This window comes from Barbatula barbatula (assembly GCF_947034865.1).
Source record: "Barbatula barbatula genome assembly, chromosome: 6".
Lineage (NCBI taxonomy): Eukaryota > Metazoa > Chordata > Actinopteri > Cypriniformes > Nemacheilidae > Barbatula > Barbatula barbatula.
In genome coordinates, this window is record NC_136765.1 from 24,632,710 (window position 1) to 24,645,367 (window position 12,658).

Consider the following 12,658-nt stretch of genomic DNA (forward strand, 5'->3'; position numbering starts at 1 on the left):
CCTATCAGGCATATCAAGGCTTTTCTGTGTCGTGTTTTTGTTTTTCACATTGCTGCCAAATGTTGTACATATGAAAACTTTGGAAGACAAATTTGAGGGTGATGATGCTGTCAGTCCATGACCTTAGGAGACTCCAAAGAGTTGCTTTGCTGTATGTTGATCTTTTGAAAAGCCTCCCACCTGAAACGGTTTTTATTATTTAAAATACACATCATGGCGTCTACATATATATATATATATATATATATATATAGTGAGCAACTTTGTTTGTGTAAATATCTTCCCAAATAGCCATTTGCAATGTTGACAAACTGAAAATGACTCTTAGCTTGTCTACTTAATATATATTTTTCTTTTCTGTGAGCAGTTGTGTGGTTTTGCGTATTATGAGTACATCCAAGTCATTTATTAATATTTTTGTAGTTTGTATCTTAATTTTCTTTATTATTCTTGGTAATAGTGTATCATTATTTATGGGTACATTTTTATTTTTTACAAAGGACCAAAACAAGACAAATGCTCAAATGTCAGCGGTGAACATCATGGGGTGCATCACACACTCAGATTTGTCCTCATGGTCAGTTTAATGATGTTCGAATATATTTATACATTTTAAATATACACTATATATATATGATTTACTTTTGATTTCAGAAATTTGCAAAGGAATACTATGATTATATTATTTGAAATGAAAGGGTGCGTTTTAAGATGATACATGGCTTGTGTATATATGAATCAGATATGAAATTGAAACACTTTTATTGGGAGCCATACGCTTAGTCTTAGAAGAACCAGATGATTCTGAATATTTGAAATCATTGGCGATTTCTTACTGTTTGACGTCTGATTTCTCTTGCACAAAAGGCAGCATGAGATCCTGTGTTTACAAACTTGAAATAACCTGCATTACATTTTTTAGCATCATCATTTGTTGTGTATCCTAGTGAGATGTTTGTAAATGAACAAATCACAAGTATTTACGCTTTATTATAGGCTACATTTTTTTCATCATAGCATTGCCATTTAAGTTCAGATTCTTTTACGTTTTTGAATGAAACTAGCTGATAATGTGCTCCAGAAAACATGTTATCATGAAAAGTTCTTGGGGGTTCTTGCCGGTTTTCTCCTCATAGCCAATTTATTGTACAGTTTTATTAATCAAACTTTCACAAGAATGTTTGTCTTATTCTGCTGCCACCCAACAATTTAGGAAACATGTTTATAGACATAACTGTGCAATGGAAAATAAATGTAAAAGAAAGATGGAGTTCTTGCCGTTTTGATTCGAGCACACTTTATCATAGGCTACTTGCTTTGGCCACAAGATGTCGCGGTTTCACACCCAAACTCAAATGTTTTCAGGCTCAGTTCATTTAGAAATGGTCCTAAAGGTCCAGTAAATAAAAAGCCCGAAATAACATGAACTCTTTAAATCAAACGAGAATTTAAGATCCTATGCATCACATATGGTCAAATTTTTAAAAGGGAACTGAATCAGAAACTATCATCAAGAGGATGATGAACAAAATAACAAAACGTATTTTCCTAAAGCACAAAGATAAAATAATGTTTTTTCAAGCCTTTAAGATTTTACCATCTATTTGATAATATTTAAAACATGTCTCTTAGAAAACAGTCAATTCACTGAAATATTATCAAATAAACGGCTTCATAAATTGTTAATAATAACAAAAACAAAACAATAGGATCATTAAATATTTCTTAAAAGAATAGCGTATAATCCCCAAATTGAACAAACACAACCTGTTACCTTCTCACTAAACTAATCCAGAGTTATTCACCTAGAAGGCCTCAATATGACTTAAAATAGCTTGAAATGAGACAAAACACAACAAAATAGGCTACAAAATCTACAATATCCACATCAACACTAAGTAAGATATGAGTTAAAATATATATTTGAGGTTACTGCAAGCTCTACGATATTTTATCGGGAAGAAATAACAAGTGATGTTGTGGACATGTGTGTCCTTTATCTCGTTTTCTTCGTTGCCCAACAGCGCCGCGGTTCCGGAAACGGCCTGCAGGAGTCGCCAAATCAACATGAGATTTGACGCATCAGAATGAAGGGGAGGGAAACTTCAATTTGGCGTTTGGGGCACCGTTGGATACAACAACCCCGTCTGCGACTTCTTTTCTGTTACATGCTGTCTGGAGGTCCAGAGCAATGGAAGATATACGGACACACGAAAGAAAGCGACTTTCCGAAAGAGCGAGTTTCACTGACACTGCACACGAGCGCAGGTTTATTCAGTGATGGTCCGAGCGCTACACTGTGTCTCCATCTGCTACAATGTGTTCCGATCATGAACTTGAGACCTGCGTGCGATGAAAACACGGATATGTGATGAGAGAAGCACTTTTCGGACGGGATTGATATCGTTGAAAGTTGCCGTCGAGGTAAATATGCACTTTGAACTTTGTTTATCGAAAAGTGTCGTGCGTACTACCATGCATCTGTTTTGTTATGCGTTTGTTGTTTGATTCTGCAGTCTAGCTTTCCTGCTGAAAATGACAATACAAATTTCAACTGTTTACCAATAAAACCATAAACAAATGCATGTAGTGCGTTTGCGTGTTATTCCAGGAGGATTTCATGGTCTTCATTGGTCCGTCAGATAATAGAACAGTAGAGACCATTATAGTTTCCACAAAACCAATATTCAGTTCCCATTATACCCATTAAATCCAATCGAATTTCTGTGATGCTTTCTAATGTGTTTTTTTCAGCAGGGTAACTGATGGCTTTGGCAATATGCAATAATTTGGGATAACAATTGTTTGGCAACGATGGACCACGGACCCACTATTGTCTACGAGTGGTTGAAAACCCTCCAGCTGTGCCAGTACGTGGAGTCATTCGTTGATAACGGATATGATGACCTGGAGGTGTGCAAACAGATCGGAGACCCCGACCTGGATGCCATAGGCGTCCTGACCCCGTATCACCGGGAGAAGGTTCTCCGAGCCGTGGAGAGACTCCGAGATGAGGACAGGAAGGTGAAACCAGGACTTTACTTCACTTTAGAGCCCCTTCCTCATGGCACGTACCCCCACACATCTCACATCAGCCACTGCACCAAATCGTGGGTGAACTCTACATGGGATAAACCCAGATCTGGACTCTCCTGTGACATCAAAGCACTGGAGGACCACGAGGCGCCGCTGGTTTATCCCAAACTCAAGCTGAAGATCATGATACGAGATAAACTGGTGAAGGATGGAATTGATCTGAGCAAAATGCCCCACTCGCATAAGGTGTGTATTGCAAATTTACGTACTCGGTGTTCCTGTCGTGTTCAAACAGATGTTGACATTTTAGTCTCTCCTACAAAGGTTACCCGTTGGTTTGAAATTTGCCCACCTGGTGTCTGTGTTTATTGCCCTTTTGGGGCATTTAACATTATAGGGAGGGTTTGTCTGCGGAATGTCTCTTGTAAATGTCATCCGTTATTATATTTACCGCTATGGGTCGCCCAATAAGATGCACAATTGACCAACTAGATTTATTTGACCTGTACTTATCTTCTTTAAAATGAATGTCATCTATTGGCAAGGTCGTCTGTATAGTTTGGTACTGACACGAGGTGAGACGTCCGCTTCTGTTTTTCGGTTTATTGGTCCATGCAGTCATCCATAGTAAACATGATGTCACAAATGTTCACTTAACATTGGTTTAATATTGTTTTGAGAAATGCTTGATGCTTGTAATAACCGTTTTCCATATCCGACACAAACGATTTTAACAGTCGAAGGTGTTTGAGAAGCTGTGTTACACGCCGGGGCTTTGAGAGCAGCCGAGTCTCGGCTCTTATCGATAAAACCCAAATCAACTGCTGTCATCCATTAAATACACTGAGTGCTATTGATATAGCGTGATTTACCATCCCATTATCTCCAGCGAACATCATCTGACGCTTAAAAGCTTTTAAATAATAGGGGAAATGATGCATTGAATGTTAAAGTGTTTTATTAGCATTTATCAGTATGTCTATTTAATCTGCAGCATGCTTTTACATTTATTCATTCAGCAAAGTGACTTCAAAATGATCCTGAAGAAACAGACCATAGCAAATGGATGAAAGCATATTGAACATTCCCTGTAAAAAAACATTTTCTAAAGCTGTGTAGTTTAAAATATCTACAAAAAGGTTTATACGTTTACATTAACTGGAAGAATAAGATGAAAATACTGTGCCTACATATACATATTAAAATGATAGTTCACTCACAAAGGAAGATATTTGTAAGAATGTCAGTAACCAAACAGATCACATCCCGCATTGACTTGCATAGTATTTATTGTCCCTACTATGGCAGTAAATGGGGGGACAAGATCTGTTTGGTCACTGACATTCTTCCAAATATCTTCCTTCGTGTTTATCAGACCGAAGAAATGGATACAGGTTTCTAACAATTTGAGTAAAGGATCACAGAATTTTCATTTTTGGGAACTGAAATGTTTTTTTGCAGTACTGGAATATCACATTATAAAACGCATCAAATCGCTCCCTGCTTTTATGTCGTTTTTTGACTTTACATTTGTACTCAACTTATGAGGATTTATGATAACCGATGTTTCTTATTTAAATCCCCGTATTCCATTGTATGTACGAGCGTGGATCTCTGACAGCGCTCATCGTGAGTCTGCCGACCCTCCGCTGCTTTTCTTCTGTCTCCATTATCTCGTCCCGTCTATCTGGTGACAGGTGACTTCATCACGGTCTCAGCACATAGAGAAGCATTCAATGTCTCACGCCACGCCGAAGTCTTCATTATCATTACTGCTATTTGCATTTGTAAAGAGTGTCCCACTTTTAAAATGTCCTCTCTTGCTTTCCTGGTTTCACGGAATGCAAACCGCTGCTCTCCGGATTGTCTTGCAAATTGAGATGAGCTGTGTGCAGAGATTGACTGAAAGGATTGTTGGGAGAAGATATTTAAGGCTTACAAACATGAAAACGCTGTCGTTATTTACTCATTGCCTTTTGTGATTTTATCGTCTGCTTTGGGACACAACACGAAACATTTTGTGAAAAATCTTTATGCTGTTTCATTTACTAGAGATCGTGTCTGTCAAGCACCTGAAAGGAGAAATACAAAGTAAACTAACACACAAGTCTTTATGACTTCACACTGTAGTGTATTTCAAATGAAGCCCAACATGTCTTTATTCACAGAGCGTTTCTCTTTTGCATCCATCTCTGAGTACGTGTTTCCTTGTCATTTCTGAAACAACAGAGGTGGGAAACTAATGTCAGAATTGTCATTTTGTGGCGAATAGATCTTGTGTTTTGAACTCAAATGTGCATTGATCGTCTTCTCCAGGAGAGTTACTGGCCTGCTGTGTATCATTGGAACGCTGGAGACATCTGAGCTCTCTTTTGTCTCTGGCTTGAACTTGATTTTGAATGCAGCTCCACGTTTCCTTCACATTGCGTGTGTCTGGATGAAAACAGGTGACCTGCATTATAAATGGATAGTTTCTGTGTCTGCTGGAATCAAATGCTCTCTCTCAAACTTTGTCACATCGTCTTCTTCGACGATGGAAGTCAGAGTAAATCTATTGTTTGGTGTAGGGTGAATATGTTGTTTATATATATGAGTGAGTTGGGTATTTGATCGTCCAAATAGTTTTTTAATAAGTTAACAAGTTGAAAAGTGTTAAGCATGAGAAGCCAGCACTTCGATATGTTTGGAAACTCAAACTTTGGGAACACAAAGTCATTGTTGACACAGCCTGAGCGTTACACATCATTTTATTCCATTAGTTTGCCAGAATTTAGTTCTTCACTTATTTTTGTGTTGTTTTCATATAGTGGTGCTTTACACAGAACTTGTTTTCATTATGATGCTGTAGATGGTCATGTGACACCCAGCCATCATTTGAGAGTTCTTGAAGATCACGTCTAGATCACTGCTGTTGTTTTTGGCAGCTTGATAGATGAATTAAACTCAGACAGAGATGGATCGCTTACGCATGTCAATTACATTTGTCAAATTTAGGTTAAATTGTCCACAGGGGAGTGAGACACACGGGTCAGTATACACAGCTGCTGTCGCTGAATTAACTTCTTAAACGCTGTATATCTGAGCTCAGGCTCGCTGTTTGTGAAAGGGATAACTAAACCAAAAATGTCTAAAAAGTCATTGACTCACCCTCATGTACGAGTTTCTTTCATTTTAAAGAATGTAATAACATTAAACCCCATTGACTTCCATTTTATGAACACAAAACCACTGAGACTTTACTGAAGAAAGAGTCATGTATTCAACTTGAGCTGTGCGATATTGAGGAAAAATGCTGTACGCTATAGAATGTTAAATAATGCGATATGCGATACAATATTGGTTTAAGTTTGTAAAATATATTTAAAAACTGAAAATGAACATATTTGACTTAAATTCGGATTATTGATTATCACACATTCTCTCAGCTATCTGCATCAACCTACAAATTTGACCATTTGAACCACTTTGCAAGATGTCAACACTGGTCCAGAAGCACTTCCGGTTTCAGTTTTTATTTATTTTTAATCTCACATACATAATTAAAACTTAAAAATATTCGTTTGACATTTTTATTCGGTTAAATGTTCTGTTATTTGTATTTTGTTCAAGCATTGTGAAGTGTTAAAAAACGTAAACAGGAAGTTCTGGACCAGCGTTAGATCAGGGTTGTTTACGTCCTCCAAAGTGGTCTACACATAACTTTATGAAAATGTGCAATAACTGAACTCCTAAATGATTCGGTTATTGCACACTATTCGATCATTTCAATATTTTCTGTATTCAACCATATCCAACCATTCAACCAAAGGACAGTATTAATATTTTGATATTATTATAAAAGTTATATTTACTTTTTTTTATAAAACTTTCTCATGCGGTTGCTTGAGTGATGTTCTTGCTGTAGATTGATGTTTAGCAATAGGATCTGGAAGTGTTGGAGAGAGCACCTGCACGCACTGACTATTAAATGTCTGAAATGAATGAATGTTCCTGCTGCTGTGGGCAGAGGTCTGCTGTGATGTTTATCTCCGGGTGACCCGAGGGTAGGGGTGATCCCACAGCTGTGACCCCAGCAGTTTGGATTACTTGAGTTCGAGGGATTACCACCCAATATAAATGTCATTTCACATGAACCTGTGGCCTTACAACAGCAGTTTAAACCCACTCAGACATCTGATTGTCAGTGACCGATGACGGGAATGGTCTGAGTTTTCGCTTACGTGTCTGTCCGCAGAGGAAAATGTTACTGCTCAGATGTTGCTCTGTCAAGACTCAGGAGATTTGATGAAGGTCTCATTTGGGTTCCAAGTATCACTCGGGAGAAATAAAGAGAGAATCAAATAAGAGTGTTGTATAGAGTCTGGAGGTGTAAAATGTAGATTGTAGAGGTAAAATAATCAGGATTTGACTTCATATTGAGATCTTCACTAATATTGACTTGACAAATCAGAGCTCAGTTTGACACATCGTAGACATCACTTCTCAAACTCTGACAGATATATTTGGGTGATTTCTAGCTTTTTTTCTCAGGAGAAATATCGGAGACGCAGATGAGACTAAATTTCCACAGGCTCTCCGTTTTCTCTCACTGACGTCTAGAAGTACTAATAAAGATATTACTGAGATCTCATCTGTGATTTTTCTTTTTTATGGGTGCAAACATAAGCAGCAAAACCGTTGGTATGACATATTAATTGTCGAGACTTCTTTGCTCGTATAAGCACTTACAGTACTTTAAAGTCCCAGTGAAATAAAAATTTGAAGGTCTATTTTTTCATAAAACATTGCAGCGTTTATTGTAAATAGTTTATCAATGTGGGTAAATCTCTTTTTAAAAATCATGTGCCCTCATTATCTTCAATTAAAATCTCAAAATGCACTTCCTTCCTGTATTGACTATCCATCTTAAAGGCTTTGGCGGACTATCTGTAAACTCCTCCCCTTCAACTGTCAGTCCATTTCAAAATACAATGGCTGATTTTATACATCCAATCAAACCGCAGAGATAGACTAAAGCCACCTCCACTATTTTATCATTCGTAATTCCACTTTACTCGAAAATGCATTTAAAAAATACGGAAGTAAAAACGATCGCAACTTCCGGTTCACGGGGACTTTAAGTACTAAAATGATGACTTGAAATGAACAGGCACGTATCTCTCATGTGTGTTCATTAAACGTCACTAAAGTCCAGTAAATCCTGCCGATAAACGGAAATGGAGTGTCTGAGCCTCATTTGTAGGACAGACTGTCAGGCGGTGTGCGCTGAATCAATGCTGATGTTGCATTCTGGGAAAATGGGATGTTCCATTGGACGTTGGCTTATATGGTCTCCTGTACCGTACAATCAATTTGTAGTGCTGTCTCTGTTCGCCTTCATGCATGGATGCTCTGAAGGGACACGTACAGCTTATCGGTTTAACTGTGTTAGTGGAACAATTATTGTAATCTAGGGTGGTTGTAAATGAGCTAAGAGCCAGAGCTAAATCTGATGTGTTTCAATGAAATCACAGCGTCTCTTTAGTGGATTAAAACACCAGCAGTAAAGAGTCTGGACCACATGATGGGATTGTTCTCAAACACTGATGTCAATCTTATGTGCAGAATTTTAAATCTATTTGCTTTGATGTTTGTGAGTCATCATATAATACAGTGTATAAATGTTGCGCAGATATGTTTTCCCAAGAGATTGGATGATTATGCTCTGCGTTCAGTGTCTGTTTTGCATTTATATGAGCAGACAGACGGGATTTGGATTCTCTATAATTCAAACACTTTAGTTGAGCAAACACAGCTGTGTGAAGCAATGTTACCGTCAAAGAGCCCGTCAGAACAAGAGCTGAAATTCAACAATCCTGCAGACATGGAAACTGATGGATGTAACCGAAGCTGCTCGATTAATGACAAAAATCATAACAATTTTGACCAATATTGAGATCACGGTTATCAAACGTGAATAATCACTGACACAGAAATGAACAACATTCAAAAAACACAAATGCATTTCCTTTTTAACTTGAATTAAACTAGAAAACAAATAAAGATAAATGCAGGCAAAGAAAACTGTCAGCAGTTACCTTTACAGTTTCTAAATAAAACTTCTTTTCAACGTCTGCGCATTCAAAACTTCTCTTATTCAGTGATACTAAGTAGGAGGGTTTCAATTGCCAGCATATATATTTAAATAGGGATTCCATTTCTGCAAAACTAGCGTTTTAATCGAAGTACTGATAACTAATCGATATCGAACCGAAACCATAAAATAAGAATCAAATCGACAATTTAGTTTCTAAACAGCCCTCGTCTCACTCGATCGAACATGCAGGTGCATGTTGCTTGTGAGTTTGCGTCAACCACTTATTTACATACCATGATATACACAGAATAGAGCTTCAGTATAAACTTTCATACCGCCCAGCCTCACTTCGTATGATGGATTGCAAATACTATTTTAAAATCTTTTGTTTTGCACCCGTGTTTTTACATCAGGCTGTTAAATATCACTCGCCTCTCAGCGATCAGTATGTGGTTGATGTATATGATGTTATATTTGAGATGTAGCCTCTCTTTTTTCCACTTGGGTTGATAATCTCTAGCAGTGTTGACAGGTCACTCTATCATTGCTTGGTTTCCGCTGGCACACTGCCGTTACGCCCACCGGCGATCGGACCCGGCCTGCAGCCAACCAAGAGTTCATGTGGTGCCAAATCCAGAGCTTCTTACTGTACCGCTGTCAGCAAAAGTCGCTTTGGATAAAAGCGTCTGCCAAATGAATAAATGTAAATGTATTAATCGTGTCTTTTGAAGCAGATTCTGACCCTACATGTTTGTCCACATGCACTTGCATCATTTGCTTTATAGCCCACAGGTTTTTTGGGAATCTACAGGTGCAACATAGACTGTGAAACAATCACTAAATTTCAAATCGAATGATCAAAGCATACGACAACACGCACACGTGACAAAGACACACCCGCACATGTACTTTTCCGCCGAATTCACATGTAAATATTTCCTTTGTCGCGGAGAGCCGGGGGCCCCGTAGAAGTGTCCTGTCATACAAACCGTAATGAAATCCAGAACAATGCACCACTCCGGTCGTGTGTCTGTCAGAGAGACTGGTGTCTCTCTCTGGAGTCTGCGGACAGTTCTGGACAGGAGGCGCACAGCAGAAGTTCATGTGTGAATACAGCCGGCGGCCCCTCGCCTCCTCACAGCTGACAGCTGTTTGTGTCTTTTCAGAAAGCCGTTTGTGGGATATAAGGCTCATGGCGTGACACTCATTCTTCGGGGAATAACGTATGCCTCGCAGCTCCAGTATACAGAGATTTACTCGGGACAGAAATAGTTCAAATAACTTGCATTGCGTAGAAAAAGAGACAAAGCGTGACACAAGCAGTTGACAGAGATGCATTACGGCTGCACGATATGCAATAACTTAAACAGGTAATTCACCCGATGATGAAAATTCTTTCATCATTTATTCGCCCTCATGTCATTCCTGTATGTGACTCTTTCTTCTGCAGAACATAACAGCCAAACAACATTGACGCCCGTTGACTTCTATTGTATGAACACAAATCATCACAATATCTTCATTTGTGTTTGGCAGAAGAGTCACATACAGGTTTGGAATGACATGAGGGTGAACTTTTTTGGGTGAACTGTCCCTTTAATAAATGAAATAATGCAATTCATGATATGACAATGCTTTAAGTTTGTACAATCAATTTAAATGATTTTACATTTGATAAAGTAAAACTATATATGAAGAGTTTGGTTCGAAAATGAGATATGTTCTCTAAAATTATGTTTTATGTTTTATATTTGTTAGCTGTGTTTTATTTATTATGGCTAAAATCTAAACAAACCAACAGCAGTTTGATCGAGATTTTGGAACCAAACTCTTCAAATCCAACCGACATGTTTTACATTCTTTTTAGGGAAAGAATCATCATTATAACTACGAAAAACAGTATTGCGGTGCATATGAACAAAACTCCACATTTACGCTATTTAACTCTTTTGTGCAGCCGTACAGATGCGTTTATTGTGTGCTTTTTTGTGTTCTTTAAAAAAAGCGAGCGGGAGCGGCTGCGCTGAACATTTGCACTCTAACACCTTCGCTCAGATTTACGGCTGCTCCCCTCACATCGGCGCAGAAGCGTGAAGGAGAGAAAGTAATCTGCTTTGTCCGACGCTTCTCTCTCACACCTCTTGCTCTCTTTGAGGGTTTAGTGAGGAGGCTGAACTCCAGACCCGTGTGTGTTTGGGGGGATGTGCACTTGCACATCATAGTCGGCACATATTCTTACATCCTGCTGGTTAGGCAGCGTAACCATGACAACACAAAAGCCTGGGGACTGTGCGATTTAGCCCGAAGGCCGGCAGAATGTGCAGCCATGATGTGTCCTCGGCGCCTCTCGGCCGGCCCGTAGAGACCGTTTGTCTGCAACGGGAAAAATTTTCCTTCATTGATCTGATCCTTAGGAAATGCTCAGTTTGTCCTGGATATGCACATTCACCCGGAAATATATTTTAAATAATTAAGTATTTTATTGTGATGTTTTGGTCCGATTCAAGTCATCTCTGCAGATCGTTTTAACACACACACACAAATTAAAGTCTCAGATTGGGTAAATTGTGCCGTCTGGCAGTCATGCGACTGTCTCACACCTCTGCAGGACAGACCGCCTTCATAGCCCACCACCTGCCCACAGTTCACCTCTACACACATACATATACTGGAAAACAAAAAGCTTGTTTTCACAACCTGATCTATATATGCTCTTCCTTTCTTTTCACATTTCACACCGCCATTAAAATGTTTCTTGTAGAACATGTTCAGTGTGGACTGAGAGGAAGCGGCAATGTGTTTCTCGTGTACGGTCTCTCTCTCTTGAGACCAGAGATGGAAGTTGAATGGACCGTAGGAACAGGTTTTGAATCTGGATTTGTTTCTAAGGCTACAGTTTAGAGCTGCAACTAACGATTATTTTAATAATCGATTAATCTGTCGATTATTTGTTCGATTAATCGATGAATCGGATACAAATTTTTAAAAGCATTCATTTTCAACCCTTTATTGAAAAATAGAACTGACATTGCAAAACATATTTCAAAAGCTTTATTATTACTTATTATATTATTATTACAGCTTGCTGTGGTTTACATGATGCATTTCCCATCAAGAAGCCCCTCATGGTTTGCTGTTTTTTTCGGGTCTCTCTGATGGTCTTTCCTCTACCTCCGCTCTGCTTTTTTAATTTATTTTTTCTCCGCTATGCTGCGCGGCGCGATCAACTTTTTTTAGTCCTGTGACACACTAGATGCGTGGCGTGAGCGTCTCAGAAGCCTGGCGTGACCGTTTTTAAATCGGCTCCCATGTTAACAGGTTAGAGCTTGCACACTGCCTGCGTGAGACGAGCCGCACGGAAAACGCGTGCATACTAGGAATTGAATCGACGCCTATTTTTCACGAGACACGCAAGCGTGTTGGAAGCGTTTCCAGGCAAAATAGAATAGGAAAAGATGTTTATATGTAATTTTGTACACGAATACATATTAATGAATGCCATTTTGATGTTTGAAAGCTAATCATCATTTATTTGATCGTATTTTC

General features: G+C 38.7%; 1 protein-coding gene across 2 annotated transcripts in view; it reads left to right on the forward strand.

Moving 5' to 3' along the window:
* The first annotated feature begins 2,015 nt into the window (after positions 1–2,015).
* sash1b (SAM and SH3 domain containing 1b) overlaps positions 2,016–12,658 on the forward strand; it is a 57,368-nt gene continuing 46,725 nt past the window's right edge. Inside the window, exons 1-2 of one of the 2 annotated variants that reach the window (XM_079459093.1) lie at positions 2,016–2,424; positions 2,758–3,282. In XM_079459093.1, the coding sequence (XP_079315219.1) occupies positions 2,815–3,282 (468 nt within the window). In that variant the 5' untranslated portion in view covers positions 2,016–2,424; positions 2,758–2,814. Of the gene's footprint in view, positions 2,425–2,754; positions 3,283–12,658 lie in introns of both variants that reach the window. The other variant, XM_079459092.1, reaches the window with a different exon arrangement.